General features: G+C 41.1%; 1 protein-coding gene across 3 annotated transcripts in view; it reads left to right on the top strand.

Moving 5' to 3' along the window:
* Positions 1-18,477, top strand: part of LOC310943010 (obg-like ATPase 1) — a 48,312-nt gene extending 29,835 nt beyond the window's left edge. For 2 of the 3 annotated variants that reach the window (XM_083908486.1, XM_083908485.1), the window contains 4 exons: positions 9,124-9,264; positions 9,819-9,915; positions 13,959-14,081; positions 18,068-18,477. In XM_083908486.1, coding sequence (XP_083764612.1) covers positions 9,124-9,264; positions 9,819-9,915; positions 13,959-14,081; positions 18,068-18,169 — 463 coding nt within the window. In that variant the 3' untranslated portion in view covers positions 18,170-18,477. Of the gene's footprint in view, positions 1-9,123; positions 9,265-9,818; positions 9,916-10,118; positions 10,155-10,253; positions 10,863-13,958; positions 14,082-18,067 lie in introns of those variants that run through there. The other variant, XM_083908487.1, reaches the window with a different exon arrangement.
* The last annotated feature ends 2,779 nt before the right edge of the window (positions 18,478-21,256 follow it).

Genomic DNA, 21,256 nt, shown 5'->3' with positions numbered 1-21,256 from the left:
TTCCTCCACTCCAGCCGTTTTCTCAATAATATCAACTTGAGGAAACGTTATCGCACTTTTCCAATTGCCCTCTAGGCTTGCGGTGTCACTTCTTCCAACATTTGTTTTCAGTGGTTTACTTGGCAGCATTGTATTACATGAGAAGTTGTTTACCCTATGACTGTTTGCTAAAATGTTCCTGACACGAAAGTAAGACTGTCAGAGACGAGGGGGAGGAGGGAGAGAACTCGTAAATCAAATGATTCATGGTATGTGGAACATCCGTCATCAGAAGGCAAAGAGGAGCGCTTTTTTTCAGGTTTGTGTGTGTGTGTGTGTGTGTGTGTGTGTGCTTGCATGTGTGTGTTTAACTATCTGAAAATGCAATAAATCTCAGCGCGTTTTTAAACAGGCAAACAGTAGTGCTCATGTGTCCCGAGGGCTCCCCCGATGAACAATGCTGACATCAAAGTGTTGATGTTTGACAAGTGATGAGTCACTTCCCTTGTCCAGAGAGGAGCTCACACCTGTATGGAGATGATTACAGGTAGATCTAGTTGGCCCTAATTGTACAATAAATGCTGCTCTCAGCCCTAATGGCAGCTAGTCTGCAGCAGAGACGCCAGACTGCCATTTGGCTGTCGCCGTGCCCCCGTGTTTTTCCACCAGCACAGTTGAGATGATGATACGGTTAAGGTCTATTCAAAGCAAACAGCAAGACAAATTGCAATCTCAGCTTTAATGTGTGGAGGAAAAGAAGACGAATCCTATGAGGCAAATAAGCCAATTTTATCAGTGTCTCTCAGGACACCCATTCAGGCTATTTCACAGCTGCAGTACTTGTGTTTTGCTGTTAAATATTTGCTGTATTCTGTTGAGTGCATGCTGCCATCGTGCTTTTTCAGGGGATGGTGTTTATTTTAGCAACATGTTCTGGCTAATATTATTTTGAGGTTGTTATGTGTGAAGGCAATTGCTTTTTTTTTATATATATATATAACTATTATTGACACTTTGTATCAGGCTCTTGAGACAATTAGGGAACCGATGTTGTTTTGTCAAACACACATGGGCAATTACAGGAGTTTTATCAGACTTTTTGAGCCTCCAAAAACAGTTCATTGTTAACCCCGAGATCATCCTCTCTGGATATGGGAGCCACATACCAAGCTGCCCTTGTTTAGACAAGAATACACAGTATTAGCTTTAGCAAGCCATCATTAATGGAGGGATCAGACGAGGAGGAAGGCCTCCTTTCATCCCCAGGTTCTCTGCTGGAGACAGTACATCATTTACTGTTGAGAGGAGCACATGGCTCCAATCCTATACAGTGTATGTGTATAAGAATGCGTACATGTGCACGTTTGAAGTCTGTTTCAGAGGCGACTCCATGCTCATTTGGATGCTGGTGTAATTGCGGTGCAGAGATCAAAGGCACGCTGGCCGAGTGATGTTCCAGAGGAGACTTTACCACACAGCCCTCTTCTCTGTGCGGACGTGGCCGCCCGCTGCTCACCGCTCCCCTCTCCCCTCTAGCCATGCACTGCCCCCTGCACATCCCCGCTCGTAAAAAATGATTAAGGCAGCATTTGTCATGTGTTTATTACTGAGAGGCATTGCATGATAGGGAATGGCATCTACAAGAGCCTATCGAGAGGCTTTCTCCTCTTTCCTCGGCGTCGGTGAGCTGCCTGGAAGGCGCCGCAGTTTGTGTGTGAGAGAGGGTCACTGGTGCACAGCTGATGATGCTCTGCCCAGTGTTAATGTGGTCTCACTTGTTATTTAAAATACTATTTATTAAGCTTGTGGCCTCATCATCTTTATTTACCTGTGTTTCTTTTAATATGCTTGATATAAGATATTTGTTAATCCTCTGCAGAGAAGTAATAGAACGCACTCGGTCCCATTTTGAAATGGCAACAAAAAAAAAAAAAAGAGAGATGCAGTTGAGAGTACTCCAGCTATGCAGTGACATTTTTCTTTCTTGTCATTTCTGAAAGTAAATTGGTGCCTCTTAAGTAGATGTGTTGACCTTTGAGGAAACTAGCAAGTGTGTCTGTGAGTGCCTCTGCAGTGTGTGTGTTCTCCTGGTGAGTGTAAGAACTGCAGGCTGCCATTTCCTGAAGCTTCTATCTATCTATCTATCTATCTATCTATCTATCTATCTATCTATCTATCTATCTATCTATCTATCTATCTATCTATCTATCTATCTATCTATCTATCTATCTATCTATCTATCTATCTATCTATCTATCTATCTATCTATCTATCTATCTATCTATCTATCTATCTACATGCTCTTCAGGTCCCACAAATACATTCACTGGTTTCTATATTAATTCTGTTTATTAATAAACTATAAAGAACATGAGCGCTTGTGTTTGGATAGCAAGTGATTTGTATCAGTGCTTGACTCACTTTATTATTATTATGTCAATATAAGATTGGTAAATACATTATTTTTTTTGAGTCGCTACTCACTACGATATATATATTTTTCTGCAGATTGAATATGTATCAAACTATGGATTAAACTGTTGTGTAGTGAATATATTTATAATACATAAAGAGATGAGTCAGGGTGGATGGGTGAGAACACACAGAGGGAAAATCTCATACTTCTTTTGGCCTATAGGAGGAGCTTTCAAGTCAAGGAAGCTCTGACAGGAATTTTCAGTGTGTCACTTGTGGACTTGAGATCATATACCTCCCAAGCTCTCTCCAAATATGGAGAAAAGAGACTTCATTCGCAGCCCTAATGTTGACATGTATTTTGTTAGCCCCCTGTTTTTGTTTTTGTTTTGAAGAATCCCAGTAATAAGTTAAGCATGTTTTTTTCTTCTTCTTCTTCTTCTCTCTCTGATCATTTTGACAAACAGCCAGCCTTTTTCTGAGCAACCATCAACACTTACAGACAGAGGGAAAACAGAGATGGTGTTTGGGGTTGGGGGGGGTGGGGGCATTATGCTTCAGTGAAAGCCACTCCATGAAAGAAGTCACTGCAGCCCACTTCAGCTACTCCAAACCATAATTCCCATAAACACAACTGAAACTTTATTGAGTGCAAAACCACTGGCTCCATACAAGATTTTAGCAACTACTATCTAGGGAGTTAGTGTTCACTTTTCAAAGTGGTGTGGGAGATATATGATCACTCGCTCCTTTTAGTTTTGTGCACAGTCGTCCACTCTCTCCCCGTGTAGTGTGGGATCCTGACAAACACTTTCCCATGCTACGATGTGTACCCTGCAGCACGCACTCGCTCCTAATGGATGCCTTCAGCTAGTTTTCAATGAGAGAAAACAACAGGAGAGGTTGTATCGTAAAACTGAAACAGATGGCGCTTATAAAGTCCTTTCGGGTCCAGTCGGCCTGGTTTTTGACTGTCCCGAGTCCAGATAATGAAAGGACTTTGTTGACATGTCACATGTTTTACCCTGTTGTCTTTGTAGTGTCTGGGTGGTGAGGACGCAGCGCTGTTGTTCTAACTAATGAGACAGACCCTAAATTTAAGAGACCATGACAGAAACTTTTCCCCTCTCTGCTCTCATTTGTTCTTTTTTGACCCTGCAAAGAAATCTGTTTGCCGTACAAAATCTAAGACAGATCACTGTCACTTCTCCCCATTTATCAGGCCCAAGCCCAAGGACACTTACACTCGGTGAGTCTCCTGCAGTTTGTAATGTATGTAGATGCTGCTCCTCCATGGCAGCACGACATACTTGCTTTCTTCCGAGGGCGCCGTGGGAATTTTCTCCCCCTGTAAAGCCCGTAGTCTGGCACTGCCGACATAAAAAGAAATGTGAGTTTCAAGTCCGTCTAATGATACATTTTGATAGCTTTGACTTTGTTGAGCTGTGCTTTTTTTTTTTATTATCTTTGTGATGAGGTTAAGACCGAATACACATGCATGCCACAGTAGTGGCCTGCAGCCTTGGCAGCTCTAATGAGACAAATAAATGAATTTAGTGTTGCCACATACAGCTCCTGAATGCTTATTATCAGGATTATTGTTGAACTGTTGTGAATGAAGAAGGGGGGGGGAGGCGATGGAAAGGGGGGCATGATTGGCTGATGTTACATATGTCCTTGATTACCTTCCTTCTGCTTTTATTCTAATAAGTGGCATTCTTTGTACTCCCTAGGACAGCTAGACAGTCTGACACACGATGAGAATAAATATTGCATGTGGTAGACATTAAGCTGTCATCCTGGAGAAAAAAAAAAGAAGAGATGGAGAAATCCGTGTGGCATTCTTCAGCGCTACACTTTGCCTGCTCTTGTCACAATTGTTACATCTTGATGACTCCCCCACTCTACCCCAGCCCCCTTATTTTCTCTCGCCCAGTCAACTGCTGTAAATGACAGCATAGATACCCCATATAGAGCATTATTTTTGGTGATGCAGAATGTACTCGTCTGGGTTACTCTTTCAATTTCTGATGGTTTTTCACACCATGGACTTAAACAAAGCTTTATGATAATACACTCTAGTAAAGTAAAAAAAAAAAAAAATGGTGCTTTGTTAGAGCTTATTCTATCATGTGCAAACATCTTCTTTGAAAAAGAAACAGGTGTAGGTATCAAAGACAAGAAAGTTGTTCACGAAAGCTTGTTACCAGCACATCCTTGAGGTTTGTTTGAGGTATGATGTGAGATGATGCTCTTAATTAAAGCTGCTCCCATTGTGCCTGCACCATGTTCTGTTTCCCTCATCTCGTGATTACTTTGAAGACTGAAAGATGTTGACAGTATTGGCCCTGTTGCATGTGTGTGTGTGTGTGTGTGTGTCAGATCTCCCTCCTTCTCAGAGACTGATATGTAATGTCTTTCCATCCGGCCATGGCCGCAGGGAGCATAGAGAGTCTGCGCTCTTGTTGCTCAGGAGCCCACCATTGGGAGGATGAAAAGCTTCCCACAGAGTCCCAGACATCCCAGCCTCAAAAGCCACCATGAGCTCATACCTCTCATTTCTGTCTCCCTTCACAGAGGAAGGAAAGAGGAGGGGGTTGGTGCGCACGTCCTGTGCCGCCACATCCTAACTTCCTAGTGATGCTCCTCGTCCCTGCAACCTAGGGGCAGCAAAGCAGAGGGGACCACGGGTTTATTATTACTTGAGGAGTCTGTGCCTGGTGCGAGAGCCACGCAGCGACCTGGATATTTGTGGAATGGCTCAGTAAAGCGAAACCTCCGGTGAAGCCAAGTGTGAACTGTGATGTCATTGGCGTGGCAAAAACAAAACAATTTAGGGAAGAGAAAAAAACAGCAGCATAACCCTCAGTTATAATGTTACTGTTTTGCATCTATAAATGATAATGAAGTTTTAAAACATAAGGATCACAACAAGCTGGAAATGTTGCGTCACAAAACAAAAATGAGTGTGTCTTACATTACCACTGATGCTGATGCGGAGACAAAGCCCTGTTTAAACCTGCAGGGTTAAACAGGTTTTCTAACCAGCACACATACATGGCTGTTTTACATGGGTTCAGGTGCTGGCTCCTCTACCTATTGGCTGTATGTTTCCTCAGGTCCTTCAGCATGCAATTGCATCTGAAAGGAACATTCAAACTAAAGGAGATTGCCTGCCTTTTACAGGCTTAACTGACTTAAGCGCTCATAATAAAGCCAACCTGTATGAATGCGTGTCAGACGCAGTCCCAGGTCATTGTCTCAGGTAGCTGCCCCCTGTACTTTGGAAGCGCCCATTGTTTCACCCTCCCGAGCCATTTAAGCAGATCAAAGCTGTGACAAAGCCCAGGGAAGCCCCGGGCATGTGGAAACACAGAAATTACCCCCCCTTCAGGATTCCCACACAAAAAACAAATAGACCAGTTGTGGAGGTTGGCCCCCTGTGGGACATCTCCATTCAGACGCAGTCTGTTGTGGAAGCTGCAGTTGTTTGGTTTTTAATGTCACGCTATATTGTGCTTTAAATTACACGTATTGTGAATACAACAGGCATAAAATCTATAGATAAAAAACCCACAAATAACATGATAACTGCTGTTCTTGATGTAAGATAAAGACCAACGCACAATTGCATTGTGACACTTAATATTTTTGCTTTGTTAACATATCCTAAAATTAACACTACGCATAAATGTTTTATATTTATATAAAAACAAAATATATGAAAACTATTTCCGTCTTTGTATGGAGAGCAGTAGGAGGAGCACAAACACACGGCTTGTTCCTTGGACTTGTTTGAGCTTCAAGCTGGTGAATGATTAGCAGAAATAATGTCCCTGTCACCCTTAATCACATTAAAACGTGGTTAACATTTAATTTTTCCCACTTGATATGCAAAAATTTCCAGCTGATTTGCAGCAAAGGCCATTGGAATTCCATTATAAAGAGAATAAAAATTTCAGGCATCATTTGTTCAGAGAGGGATATCAAGACCAGAAAGTGCTGAATGTTTCTATTAACTGAGCAGTGAGAGATGTGCACTTAATGCATGGGACATAAAAGGAGACTGGTGTGTCACACACACACACTCACACACAGACACGCACTTCTTATTTTTGTGTAGCTTAGATTTGTAATAATAACAATCTCTACGATAGTTGTTTGACTATTGACTACTACAGAATAATTACGTGGCATTGAAAAGAAATTGTAAACAGACCTTGTATTTTCTCTCTGTAACACAGATATTCATAATTCAGAGTTTGACACTAGGACAAGACAAAACTATTTGCGACATGTGTTACATAAACATTTGCGCCCAATTTACACGGAAATTCTCGCAAATAATTGGAAAGGACATAAATACAAATTGCAGAGCGGCAGCGGCGATGTTGACAGGATTGGTTTTGGGAGTCGTGTTGACGGAGCATCAAGGCTCTTAATTGACAGTGCTTTGTTTCTGGAGTTTAGAGAAGGGGGTGTTTCATGTTCCTATGGCAAGGTGTTTGTCTGGTCCCGTGTCACTCAGTGCAAGCACCCAGAGAACCCCCCGTGCTCATTTGCAGCTCACGTTCTGTGTCTCGGCTTCACATTATTAAAATCATCCCTCAGCTTTCTACCGAGAGCCTCTTTGTTACTTGGCTAGCTTGGCTCGGCTCTGTCAAGTCTTCACCAATTACAGTCTCAGGTACAATGGTCTATTCAAAGGATCGCAGCCCTTGACTGGTGTGGAGAGAGTGATTTGTGAATCATTATTCAGCCGCCTGTAGAGAACGCAATACCTGAGGAATGCAAATAACGTGCCACCAAATAGACAGCTGTGCGGCTAAAAGTGACAAACTACAGCTGTTATTATCTCAGATTGGATTTTTTTCCCCCTCTCGGAGCGCCTGCCATCGCCTGTGTTTTCAGTTTTTTTTTGGCTTTGACTAAATGCGTTTTATTTTCCTGTCCTTTGTTGGTGAGACACTGGCTGCCACGAACATCAACTCAGCATACACAGTGTAGTGTGAGCAGAAAGGGAAAATATTAGGTTACGGCTCTTAATAGATGTGCATCTGAACAGACAGACAAACTGGCATATGAGGCATTTCAAATTTACCCTGTAGCTTGTTGTGAAAAACATCCAATCAAAGCCAAACGGTGATCTTCCTGCACCCGTTACGCTGTCATATATTGTATATTGATAATCATTAGGTCGGAGCAGTGATATGGTGCTGTAGGTGATAAAGTAGTGACATTGTTATTGGAATAGATGTGGTATTGAGGTGGTCGGGTTCCTCCCAGTCTTTGATTGTTATGGGCTTTAAACAGGAAACTAGGATTACAGATAATGATGGGGACCCCTCTGAATCAATCCAGCCCAGGAGCCCTGTCAGGGCTGCCGTGTGAAAATGGATTTGTGTGATTTTGTTCTTTAAAACCTGTCCAATCCCAGCCTGAGAGCTTGTGGGGCTAATCTCATAATTGTCCTAACCACCTTATATTGTTCTGACTCTAAGTTACCATTAAGTGTAAGGATATCTTTGTCCTGCAATGTCAGGTGTCCTGCTGCACTGGAAGACAAAAACAAAACAAAAAAAACCTTAAGACTTAAGAGAATGACATTTATTAGCAGTTGTATTTCCTCCACTTAGCAGGTTTTTTCTTTCTCTCTTTTTAAAACCAGGCAAAACCGCAATGTTGTGGTTGCTGTGAGCTATGGTATAAAGAAAAAAAGAAGAAACCATTATTCATTCAACCAACATTCATTTATCATCTACTGCAGACAATATCTCAGACAAAAAAAACTAAGATGGGCCTCTAAACACAAAACTGGCCTTCATGTGATCTACATTTGCATAGGGCTGCATAAAACCATACTAGCACTGCTGCAAAAATGACCCAGGTTTGCCACCCAGTCCAAACCAGAGGTTAAAGGTGCATTATGTAATAAATCTAAAGCAACTGGTCAAAAATTCCTCCTCATGTCACAGAGACTCAGGAATAATGTTCATATAACAAACTGAACTCACCAACAACAACAACAGTACAGACAAAATAATTGCATTAAAAAAAAATTTTGCAGACTGCAAATCATGTTTAGGTTTTGAAATCATGTTTTGGCATGTGGCGCCACCTACCGCCGTTTGCAGTGAGTAGAGTCTCATCTGCCGAGCAATCACGGGTTGCCAGTTTCGAAACCGAAAAGACCTTGGTATTTTGAATTTGAATGTAGTAACCGATTTTGGCCACATTCTTACATATGGCACCTTTAACGTTCATCTCTGGGTTGGGCCTGTGATGGTCCCCCATGACCCTCATATGGAGAATGAATGCATGCGCATTAAGAACATCTTTGGATCATAATTCAGCATCTCGTGCATGCTGGCATCTGAAAACATGAAACTGTCGACTGTGTTTCCTAAAAAGAAAATAAGGCTTTGTGGCTACTCTTTTGAAGCATTTTGCTCAAATTATGAAGAGATCAGTCTCGATGTTGCTCTTTGCAAAGAGCCAAATCAAACATTTAGCCGGAAAACTTCCGTGGCAAGAAAGTCAAACTCTCGGAACAAAATTCTTGTTTTGGAGAGCAGTCTCCTGCAAACACTCATATGTTCAGCTGCTTTCATGAATATTAATGCACCAGCAGATAACAAATACTTTTGTGTTAATTAAGTTCTCTGACTAGTTTTGCGGCTGCTGTCGTCTCTCTTTCTTTTTTTTTTTTTCTTTTTTTTTTTATACTAGGTTGGTGAAAATCAAGGAGTGGGTGGACAGTCATGACCCCGGATCATTGGTCATCCCCTTCAGTGGCGGCCTGGAGAACCAGCTACAGGACAAGAGTGAAGAGGAGAAGGAGAAGTACTGCACAGAGCAAAAGACGCAGAGGTTAATTAGCATTCAGTCTCCCCACACTTTATTATCAGCTGTGTCCTCCATGCACTCCTTTAATTGCATGTGCTGATAGAATAATAAATGGCAGAGTAATTACCATTATAAAGCAAAGGATCCCTCTTCTTACTGAACAACTCAGTCAAAGGGTTTTCCTCTAAATTAAGTTTTTAACTGTCATCTGTCATCTGTAGGTATAATTATAACTTGGGCATTTTCAGTTTATTGTTCTTGTGTGAAAACCTCTATGGAGAGAAAAATCGTGACAGCAGATTTTTTTTTTTTCTCCCCGCTCCGAGCAGAACGAGGCAACGCGTTAAATTCTTAAAAATGCTAAATGAGTCCGCGCGCTTTGTAATTAATCAAGGAAACCATTGGAGAGTTGAATGTCCTACGTGAAATGAAGTGACCCATCTTGTTCACTTAATGAGTTTATATGGGAATGAATGGGGCCTTGCCACTGAGGTGAACTCTGTCGAGGCATCGTTGGCCGTAAAGAATATGTAAGCGGTTCATACCCGATGACTCAAGCTGAATTCTCTCCCCACCAGCGCTCTGAGCAAGATCATCAAGACAGGCTACGCTGCCCTGCAGCTGGAGTACTTCTTCACTGCTGGACCAGATGAGGTCCGTGCATGGACCGTTCGGGTAAGAGCCAGCTGGCTGCTGTGCATGTACATGAGAGAGTGGGTGTGTGTGTGTGTGTGTGTGTGTGTGTGTGTGTGTGTGTGTGTGTGTGTGTATCGCGTGTACACACACACACACACACAAAGAGATACACACAGTGTTCCACCCTGCTGGCACCCTCACTGATATCACACACTCTCAACTTTGTCATGGTTGTGCTTTAGCTAGTCATTACAGGCCAAGGATAACTTCAATTACTGGTGAGCTGCTGAACAGTGAAAGTGGGGGCCACATTGATTGAGGAGGGCAACAATTGATTTTGCCCATTACGTCCATGAGAATGTTTCCATCCTGTGCAGATCTGCCTGCCCTCCTCCTGCCACTGGAGATAAGGAGCCTGTGCATTGTGCCTGCCTAATCTGTGTGACAGAGGTTGTCTGCGCCAAAATTGATGTCGCTTTTCATTCGACTGTTTGTGGGCCTTGCTGGGAGCTCCTCCTCCCCGTGTGTCTCAGTTTACTGAGCGCAGCCCGCCAAGACCTTTGTGCAACGCGATCGCTGGACTTGCATCAATACAGATGACAAAAATTAAGTACAGATATGATAAGGTACTTGACCAGTCATATTTTTTCTGTCCAAGAAGGTGGTTTATTACTGTAGCGTGACTTTAAACCTTTTTTTTATAAACCTGAGGGACTGTCCACATGAAAAACGAGTCATAGATGAATCTGCCGAAATGTTTTTAACCGAATCTGTGTTTTATCCACATGGAAATACGTGAATCTCAGTGGGGGGAAATCACAAAACTCCCAATAAAACAACCAATATGCTTTTTTGGGGGTAAAAATGATGTCATAATCCCACCTCCCTCTTGGACTTGCATTCGCTGTTGCTTATCTTTGTCGTCGTCGTGTTGCTTTTCTAGTGTTTGGAATTTAGTTGGTCTGTTCGCTTTATTTTGTTGTATCTCTGTTTCTGTTATTGCACACAGTGTAATGTATGCTTAGTCAAATAAAGATTTATTTAAAAAGAAAAAAAAGAAAGACAAAAAAGGTTTTCTACACTGGCACGACGCTCAATGCCTTCTTCTCTGGTTTTGGTGTGTTGCTGTGGCAGTGCTACAGCGCCATGTACAGGCCTGGCATATGTACTACAGTGTTTTTGATGTTACCTGCCGTGTTTCCAGAAAACTTTTTACAACAACAAACAGGAGATTGTTTACATTCCCTTCCGTTTATACCAGTGTGTTATCTTATTCCCTTATGGCACATGTGTCAAACTCAAGGCCCGGGGGCCAGATGTGGCCCGCGTGTGATTTATTGGTTTTAAAAATCTCTGTTTAAATAGGTCTATGCTGCTTTAAGGCGTGCGTTGACCATAAACTACATTCTTCACAATGCATGGCAATTATGTTAACCTCAAAGTGACGTCACCGCCACTAGATCGCAGTGTATAATTGTATATGCATCGTGCGACGAGTGAAATTGAATAAGTAATAAATACAGAAAGTTATTTAGCAATATTCTACGGAGTAGTTACATCTGGCCCTTTGAGTGTAACCATTATGCTGATGTGGCCCTCAGTTCACACCCCTGCCTTGTGGTAACACTTTATAATAAGTACACACTATTAGCATTAGTTAAGCATGAATATATATTGAATTCATCATTTATAATGCATGAATACTCATTAGCATGTAGTTTATAAACACAGTTATAAATGTTTTACTAATCCTATCAGCTGAGGAACAGTGTCCAAATAGCTGCTGTACTCAAGCAGCCAATCAGCATCCACCTCCAACAAACGAGCTCTTTGATTGGCTTACAAGGGACTGCTCTCTCACCTCTCTGTGTGTGTCCAGCAGTCGCTAACACTGTACATGAGTAAAACATTTAGAACTGTGTTTATAAACTACATACTAACGAGTATGCATGCGTTATAAATTATGAATTCAATATTTATTAATGCTTAACTAATGCTAATAGTGTGTATTACAAAGTGTTACCCCACTTACAGATAAAGCAATAAATAGAACTTCTGACTTGTTTTTTTTTACTGACAAGAAAAAGAATAATCAATAATAATAATAAAAAAAAGATTATAGTGTTCCTGCAATCTAAATAGACAAACCAGGCCAATTTGGTTCGACCTGTGACGTTTTTTGAAGGTTAATATTTGGTGATGATTCCACCCTGCATGTAACAGAATGCGGAGAACCCTCTGGGGACATCAAGGAATTGTATATTTAAAACTTTCGTTTAAAACTTTTAATAAAAACAAACGCCTTCAGTCCCATAAACATCAGTGAAAAGGCAATGTTTCATTAATTGTCCTAATTTTACTAACAAAAGCAATATCCCAGAATATCTCATAATATATACAGGATATATTATATTCAAAACCTTTGTTGAATAGGAAAAACAAAAAAAGAGAAACGCTGCATTGTTGTGTCATTTTAGGTAGTTTTGCTTTTACAAGATGGTTGAGAAAGAACAATAAGTCACGGAAGCAAGAGCTCAGATATAAACCAAAACATTTCAGGTTCACAATCTGAGCCTCATAATGCCTGCACATGGTATGCCCCATATTGGTACTTAAATGTTATAGGAGTGTACCAAACAACTCAACTCAACAAAAAAAAATGTTAAACAGCTGCATAGAACAATAACACTAAACCTCTAGTTGGAAAATACATCTAATAAAATTGCAAAACAGACATATTTTTAGGCCAGAGGGAAAGGTGAGCTCACTCCCTCCCTTAAACACAAGATACATTACATTAAGTCAAATGGCATCACCGGGTTGAGCACACTCATCCCCGCCTGACTGATGTCCTTGCTATTTACCAAAAAAAAAGTCTCAAAACACTTCAAAAATCCTCCTCTAAAACATGCTTGTCCCACTCAACATAACTGATTACAGCCAGCCTTGATTGTGTGTGAGGGGCATTTAGTCAGGTAAGCATCAGTGAGTAACTATATTAAGCCAATACATCTTGCATTGTAAAAACTACACTCAGTAATGTCGTGTTCCTAAGTCCTTTAACATGGTTTATTAAGCAGCCTCGAGGTGACCATTATCAATCAGCCTGCTCTGCATAGCTCTTAACTAGGACAATGTGGATCCCTTGTAATGCACCATATGAAAAAAAAAATCCCTCCCTTAATCTATTTTTCTCCAGATAGACAAACCTTGATGCTGATTAATGGTAGTTAAACTCACAAGCACTCCGTCAATGAGATTGCAAAGAGATGGTAATGTATTAGAGTCATTAAATACACATCATTCTTTTGGCATGAAATATGTTGACCCCAACCTGATTATTTACATAATTAAAAACTGCTCAACAGTTCCTGAACACAGAGCTGCAGAGCAGAGAGAGGAGGGAGCCAGCAGGTCGACAGGCAGGACTCATAAGGACTCACGTATGCAGCAGCCATGTCACTTATTCGGGTCATTTGTCATTTCAGTCCAGCTTTATTTTAGTGCATATAAATTGCACATTTTATCAAGCAGCAGTTGGGTCTTGTAAAGAGGATTTTCAGTCATTATTAAATGTTTTTACTGGTGAAATTTGATTAAAATAACTGCATGCTGATTTACAGACACTCTACCCATTGCTACAGCACTGAAGTAGAATTAAATGTTTTGATTTGAATTAGTAGTATCACAATAGTGAGGCCTGGTGCAGTGAGGTCTGTATCACCCTGGCCTTTCACTGCAACACCAGGTCCTCTTGCTGTCATGACCAGAGAGCCGAGCAGCGACCCACAATGAGGCAAGATTGCTTGGACAGAAATCAATACAACCACGGAATGGGAATCAGGAGGCATTGATAGCAGTTGCTGGGTCCTTATCGGTGTCCAGGCTTGCTCTAGCAGGGCACGGCCGAGTGGAAAGCTATCCAGAAATCAGGTCTGAGGCAAGAATACCCCCGACTGAAAACACCCCGGAGTGATGCTCGCAACACTATCACCCTATCAAACACCATGTCGCTCGCATGCTGTAATCCATCTTCTCCTAAACAATTCATTTGTCCTCTCTTTTCCTCTTCCCCGTGACAGAAAGGAACTAAGGCTCCACAGGCTGCGGGCAAGATCCACACAGACTTTGAGAAGGGCTTCATTATGGCGGAAGTAATGAAATTCCAGGATTTTAAAGAGGAAGGCAGCGAGAACTCTGTCAAGGTGAGCAGTCAGGGTGCCAGAGCAGATGAGGGGAAGTCTCCTGTGATCAGTGGAGCCGACAGTCACCACATAGATCTGACTGCAAACTGCTACTCACCTTTACTCAGGGGAAGAAATTACTGCACATACTCTAGCACCACTCCTGACAAGCCAGCTGATTCTGGCTCTAAACACTGCCACTCTGCTCCAGCTGTGCATATCTTTATCACAATGTGTCTTAACTGGCTGATAGTAGCTCTGTGCAGCTTAGCACAGCTGCTCAGAGGTAACATTTCTTCTCCTCACCGGGCATTTATCTGATCTATAGAGCGAGCGCTGTTAGCTTGCAGCTCTCTCTCTTCTGCCAAATGGCCCAGCCACTGCAGCCATGTGACAGTGATATAAAGCGGCAAGTTAAATAAAGTGTGAAATTCCTCTTATGAGAGTTGTTTCATGGGTGTGAAGCACATAAATGTGACTTGCGTATCTTATTTCTATTATAGCCAGTGTTTGTTTTGACCTTTTAAATGGGTCGTGGGCACAATCTCAGATTTACAATGGTTTGCTTCACACGTTTAGGATGAGGAATTAACTTATTAACCTGATATGATAGTGAATGGATGAATTTCTTTATTTTGAACATGGAAAATAAAACATATATGAAAATATGTAAACAGATTAAATGCAAAAAATTTAACAAAAATTGTGTTTTGCATAGCGCATGTTTAAAAAGGCACAGGAAAAGGTTTTAACTTATTTGTCCCTTCCCCCTTTTTCACCTTTATATAATATAACAGCACTACTTTACACATCCCAAATATAAATGCTAACTATTATTGCTTTATTATTTACAATCTAATACCATATAAACATGAGTGTACATTCTATTCTAAAACAAATGCTCATCCATATCTCTTTTTTTGTACTGGCGTTCAAACTGATTTATACATTTACTCTTTTTTAGCTCCAAATCCTCCAAACTTTTATACACTTAATTATATGTTAATCAACACTATAGAATGCCATTCACGTGATCGTGTTTTTTTTTCTTCCTTTATGCACACATTTTAAAATGTTTAGTTAAAGGTCCAGTTACCCTCTCTCTGTGGTCTCCTCCTCCTTGTTTTGTTGGCTTATGCACTGGGTTTATGTAGGAGGAGTTGTTCTTTGTGTCATAAGCCTCCACTTCAAAACACGAATAACCACTTCTGTTTGGCCTGCTATAAAAACATGGCAGCGCGAGATAACATCTGTAAAGCGAGACTTTACGAAACTGAACAACTTTTTTTAAAGAAACTATTCATGGGTAGAATATTCATTTTCTAATAATACACCCCCCTTAATGTTAATGTTAAGTAAGTGAAAAGTTAATCTTGCTATTTAAGCTGCTGTCACAATATCCCACTATCACCTCCACCAACTCCATAAACATTCAGATCTCTTCACTATTCAAGTCTGTTTTTTTTTTTTTTTTTTTTAAATAAGCATCTAATATTTAATGCAGCAGCGGTGTATTGTCCACACCCTCCATAGGCGGCAAACAGGGGGTGAACTGTGTCGGTCTCTCAGGGGTTTCTCCATTGTTATCTGAGGTTCAGATCTGAGTGTCAGCTCCTTACTGCATGCTCTCTTACTAATCCCTTTTTGAGCCTCATAAGAACATGGAGCATTTCTGACTGTGGCATTAAGGCCTGTGCTATTTAATGCCAGTTGTGGGAATAGGCTGTCTGAATGGGGCCAGTGTACGAGGATATCACATTATTAGTAATCATATCTGCTTAAGCCAAGCTTGCTGCTCCAGATGGCTGCTTTCAAGTGCAAATGAACCAGTTAGACATGTCTGGTTTAATACATACTCAGGAATCACAAATAGCCATTGATTTTCTTCCCCGTCTCCCTCTCCATCCAGTGTTTCTGCTGGTATTGAGCTTGGATTAAATGGTCTCCTGAGCCTTTAAAGGGACATTGATTCCTCTAATTAATTGTGCGCTGTGCAGAACCAGAATGCATAAACCTGTCTGTATTAGCACTTCAAGTCAATTATTTTGAGATTGCCGGGACGGCGAACAAACACTTACTGTACACAAAAGAAATGTTAGAACTTATTTTGTTTCCTTGGGAAGTTTGATAGTGCAAATAATCAAAGACTTATAAACATTGTGTGCTTGTGTACATGAAACTGAAATGAGCAGAAGAGAGGATTATTTCGCTCAGTGGGATTCCAGGCACCCTTGTGTGTGTGTGTGTGTGTGTGTGTGTGTGTGTGTGTGTGTGTGTGTGTGTGTGTGTGTGTGTGTGTGTGTGTGCGTACAACTATGGAACCAAGACAAGATACAAGACACACTTTGTCAAAAGGAAGTAGAGTGGATCTTAAATGAATGAATCTCTGCATACACGTGTGAAATTGAAGCAATAATAAGTGACAGGCCAATAATAACAACATCATCTGACGACCTGGACGACCTTGAGGCTTTGACCTTTTGCTATTAAAAAGGGAGCCGCTGCTGCCACCGGGATTGTTTGAGAAAGAGGATTTGTATTCACTCAGAAGATGGAAGCAGGTGCAGTACCCAGCCGATCTATTCTGGAAGCGATAGATAAGTGAATATCTGCCCCTTCTACAGGAGCGTCAAAAATGGACTCGAGTGAAGCAAAACCTCAGTCCTGGAGATATAGCGATGATCGTTGATGACCCTGCACCAAGAAACTTGGGTCAAGGCATCCGAACCATTCCAGATGCAAAGGGAGTGTTGGTTAAAACAAAATTGAGCAAAGACCCATTGAAAAGCTCTGTCTCATTTGTGGAATGGACTCAAGAAACTTCTACAAGACCTACTGAAGCGTATAAAAAAGGGGGGGCACATGTAATGCATATACATATGTATATTGCAGGATCCGCCTTGCTATTTTTGAGTAATTGGTAGCTTTACTGCTTCTCAATTAGGTCTCGACAAACAAACAGTCCAGGTGAAGATTAAGTGGAGAGAACTACAGAACAGTCCAGGAGCTGGTTCCAGACCTTTGGAAAGAGAAGCACGAGATGCTGGTAGAGGCAATGGCATCAGGCATGGTTTCACTTTCGTGAAGAGACACCAGGCAACGTTGATCCAGAGTCGGAAGAGTGTCGAGCCAGTGTTGGAGCATTTGAGAGAGCAAACTGTTTTCTCTGCTGAGGAGCACAGCTGTCTTCAGGCTCAGACAGCAGCAAACTACGAGGTTGATGATAGAGCTCGTCCTCACAAACGCTGCGGCTGAGGTTTTTCGCAACTGGAGCCAGAAAAACGATGTCCACCTGCTCCGAGATCTCATGGCTCAGTCAAATGAAGCAACTTCACCAAGCCAAGGGTTATCAGTCACTCTTCACATGACTCTTTCTTGCCTTAGTGATTGATTAAACAGTACCTACGAGTCAAGCCCATAGTTAACTGCCTACAGCTAATGATTTTTGGTGGCTTTGGTGTACGTTCGCCACTACTAATGGTTAAGAAAACCATTATGTGTGTGTGTGTGTGTGTTCTTGTACTTGTGGCACACCGAGGACCAGTGAGGGTTTTTAACCAACAAATTGAGGTAATTTTTACGAAGTGCGGACATTTTGGCCGGTCCTCACTTTGTCTTCATTGGAATCACTGCCTTTGGTTGTAAACATGCAATACTCTGTTTTTAGGTCTTCAATTTGGTACAAAAACCCGTTTTCCAGCCCTGGTGTTTGACACTTTTTGTGTTTTTCTGGGGCTCCTGATTTATAAAGTGGAAATGCTGGTCCTCACTTTGTCAGCTCTTACACCCGGTCCTCAGTATGCAGCAAGTACAAGAATGTGTGTGTGTGTGTGGGTGTGTGTGTGATACATTTACAGTAGAGTAATTGATGATCAGAATTGAATCCCACATGACTGTTTCTTTCTAAATCCCTGCAAATGCATGTAACACTTCACTATGCGTCCCACAATGTCACTACTGTTTTACGATTGTTCGCCCTAGATTCACTTCTCTTTGTTACCTTACAGGCAGCTGGGAAATACAGACAACAGGGACGAAACTACACCGTTGAGGACGGAGACATCATCTTTTTCAAATTTAACGCACCAAATGCACCAAAGAAAAAGTGACACAGGAACAATCCCTTTGCTTACATAACTGACTGCATTGTTACTGTAGGATCGAATCCCTCCTCATGTGCCAAAGCACAGGTTCAGTAAACTCTGACAGCTTTGCTATTTAAGATCAGGATCGGCCCCCACTCCAAATTGTAGCAGCATTTGAAGGAGCATATTACTCTCCAGATACTTCATTAATCTCCATCACGGGTGCCAGCACTGACACAGCTGACAGCGGGGACAATGCCACCTGCTCCTCTCCCCCTTCTGGAGATAATGCATGTTTTACAGTAGCCCAGATGTCTACACTCAATAAAACATTTGACAAAACCAGTCTGTGTGTGTTTAGGGATGTCTGTATTGAGTTGGAAGCTGCATGGGGATGGTGATAGCAGTCCTGCCGACCGCTGATTAGAGAATTAAAAGACACAGCTGACATTGACTGTAGCAGAGAGGGGACAATTATAATTAAATCTGTTAAGTGATGCTGCTTTTAGAAGGTCACATGCTGGATGCAGGTGTTTCGGCCAAAATAATTGGTCATTTTAAATTACTATTTGTAAAGCTGTGAAGAAAACCTTTCATTTACATACGTTATTGAATTTATGATTGATGAATATCCTTCCATTCACTGTTCAGCTCCGAGCTCCAGTCTCCAAAGATTGACAAAAAAAAAATCATATTTGTAGTGTTTACAGTTTTCCTACTCACACCCCTCAACCATGGCAAAATAAACACCTTAAAAAGATAAAAGAAATATTCATCCAAATATAGTTTCACCCAAAAAGTCCACATTTTTTTGATATTTTGTATTGTATGAAATAGAAGTTGACACAATCCACAGGCACAACCAGAAAACGATTCCTGTTGTCTGAAGTACCGTTTTCCTCGGCCCTATACTTTGTGTGTAAGTGTTTGTGAAGCGTTTATGCTGATGGAATTGTATGGCTGCAGCCACACTGCTCCAAAATAAGATTGTATTCTCCATGGGAGTCCCAACAAAGAGCTGCAGATCAGCAGTGCTTTCGCTGAATATCTTGTAACCATTAGGGTTGCGGAGAACAAAATGGCCTTTTGATGGGAACAAAAAGATTGAATAAAAATGGTCATTTTGCAGAGATAGTATTGCATATCCAACTTTTTTGAATGGGATATTTTATGGAGCTGAGCCTGTGCCAGCACCACAAAGCACAGTGCTTGTCATGGAAATAAGGTGGATTATAGTTTTTAAGGTATGAGATCAGTGGTAAAACATAGGATGGTGTTTATTGTGGTTGCATGGAACAAAAGATGAGTGACAGCGTGTGCATCAAATAACATTAAGCTCGCTTGAGCATAAAGCACTGATTTAATCACTCGAGCAAATTTTCGACAGCAATTTACAGAAGCCATTGCTTCATCCCCGTACAACACTCTGTCCTTAACAGTTCACTGTGCGACAACAGGCTGTTTTCAGCCGAACCGTTGTCTAATTGAAACCATGCAAATCCTCTGGAGAGAACAATGGCGGCTTGAGACAAAACTGTTTTTGCATTCTTCTCTGGGTGGTGGTGGTGTTGGCCAACCTAAACCCCACATAGAAGATCACTCATGTGCTGTAGTGTTGAGATTCAGAGACTGACAAGTTGTTCCCAGTGGTCTGGTTTGTGGACTATTTTGTTTTTCATAAAGTGACAATAAATTAAATTAGAATGAGAAATAAAGATTATTGGGTGCTTTTTTTTTTTCTATCTTGGTTTCATCAAACACATTTTAGAATACACATGCAAACATAATGAATACAAATGCAATTATATTCATAACCGCTAAATGACGTAGGTGGACCGTAAAAAAAACGGGCTCTAACTAGTTTAACCTCTGTGGGAATTAAAACGAGCAGAGGAATGTGGCAGATTCTCTGTTAACACAAATGTACCGTCAGCACCATCCATCAAGTGGTGCCACTCTGGCCCGAGGCAAACCACAGTGGCATCACAAGAAGATGGGGGCACAGAGCAGAAGGCTCACTCTGAAAAACACACACCCAGCAAAACAGACCGTGGCCGTGCTGTTATAAATTACAAAACACACTAAAGGCCTTTAAGCATTAAATAAAGAATGTATGAGTTAAAACAAATAAACATAAAAGAACAACTGAGGCATTTTTCACAGCAGTAACTGTGCACAAGGGATTGTGTTGGGAAATGCAATGCTTATAATAAATGTATTGTATGAACTTATTACAGAGTGGAAATTATCTCTATTTTGGACGACAATAGCCGAGTGATGCCATGCTGTAATTATTGCCATTGTGTGACTTCTCTGTCTGACACTTGTGCTATACACGGTGCAGAAGAATAAACATGAAATCAATATAGAATCAAGACTGCAAGTTCACATATGAGGGTTAATGCAACACTCTCCTCTCGTTCATGTTGTGCTGTCTTGGCACAAATATGCTCTGTTAGTGATTGCCGGGATTATACTGAGAAGAATCATAACACTAAGGTCTCACAAACTTATTTTCTCTTTTCTAGTTTTATTGTGACCCTTTTGTAATTACTTTTTTTTTTTACTAAAATTGATTTGGTCCTATGTGCAAAAGGTGCAGAAAATGTTTCTATATAACATGCCAATATGCAATAAACAGGGAAATCAGCCATCTTACATCCAATACATCTCTCTCTATATAAACTGAAGTAACTTTGCATTAACAACTTCGATTTCAAAACACACTTTAGATGTGATGTATACTATATAACATATACACGTGTCTTTTTGTATTTTTTTATGGTCATTTGTTAATCCCAAGAATCATATATTGCAATTGTGTGTTCCTGCACGTCAGACACCTGCAACTCACTCACTCTCAACCAAAATGATGTTACTTATTCAGATAGTTACAAATCTGCACGTCAACCTAATCTAGTGTTTTAACCTGCGTTTGACAGAAATGAGAGTGATGATGTCTACTTAGTGCTTAATATAATTAGGTTCAGGCTCAAACCTTGTTGGTCATAGGAAACTATCATGTTTTTTCTACACATCATTGATGTGTTATCCTTATTTTCAGTGTTGCAGCATAAAAACATATTGGCATTAACCTGTTCTTAAACCCTT

The sequence above is a fragment of the Microchirus variegatus genome (assembly GCF_963457635.1).
Source record: "Microchirus variegatus genome assembly, chromosome: 22".
In the NCBI taxonomy this organism is placed as follows: domain Eukaryota; kingdom Metazoa; phylum Chordata; class Actinopteri; order Pleuronectiformes; family Soleidae; genus Microchirus; species Microchirus variegatus.
Note: the sequence above shows the minus strand (reverse complement) of the source record. Positions and strands in the feature narration are given on the sequence as shown.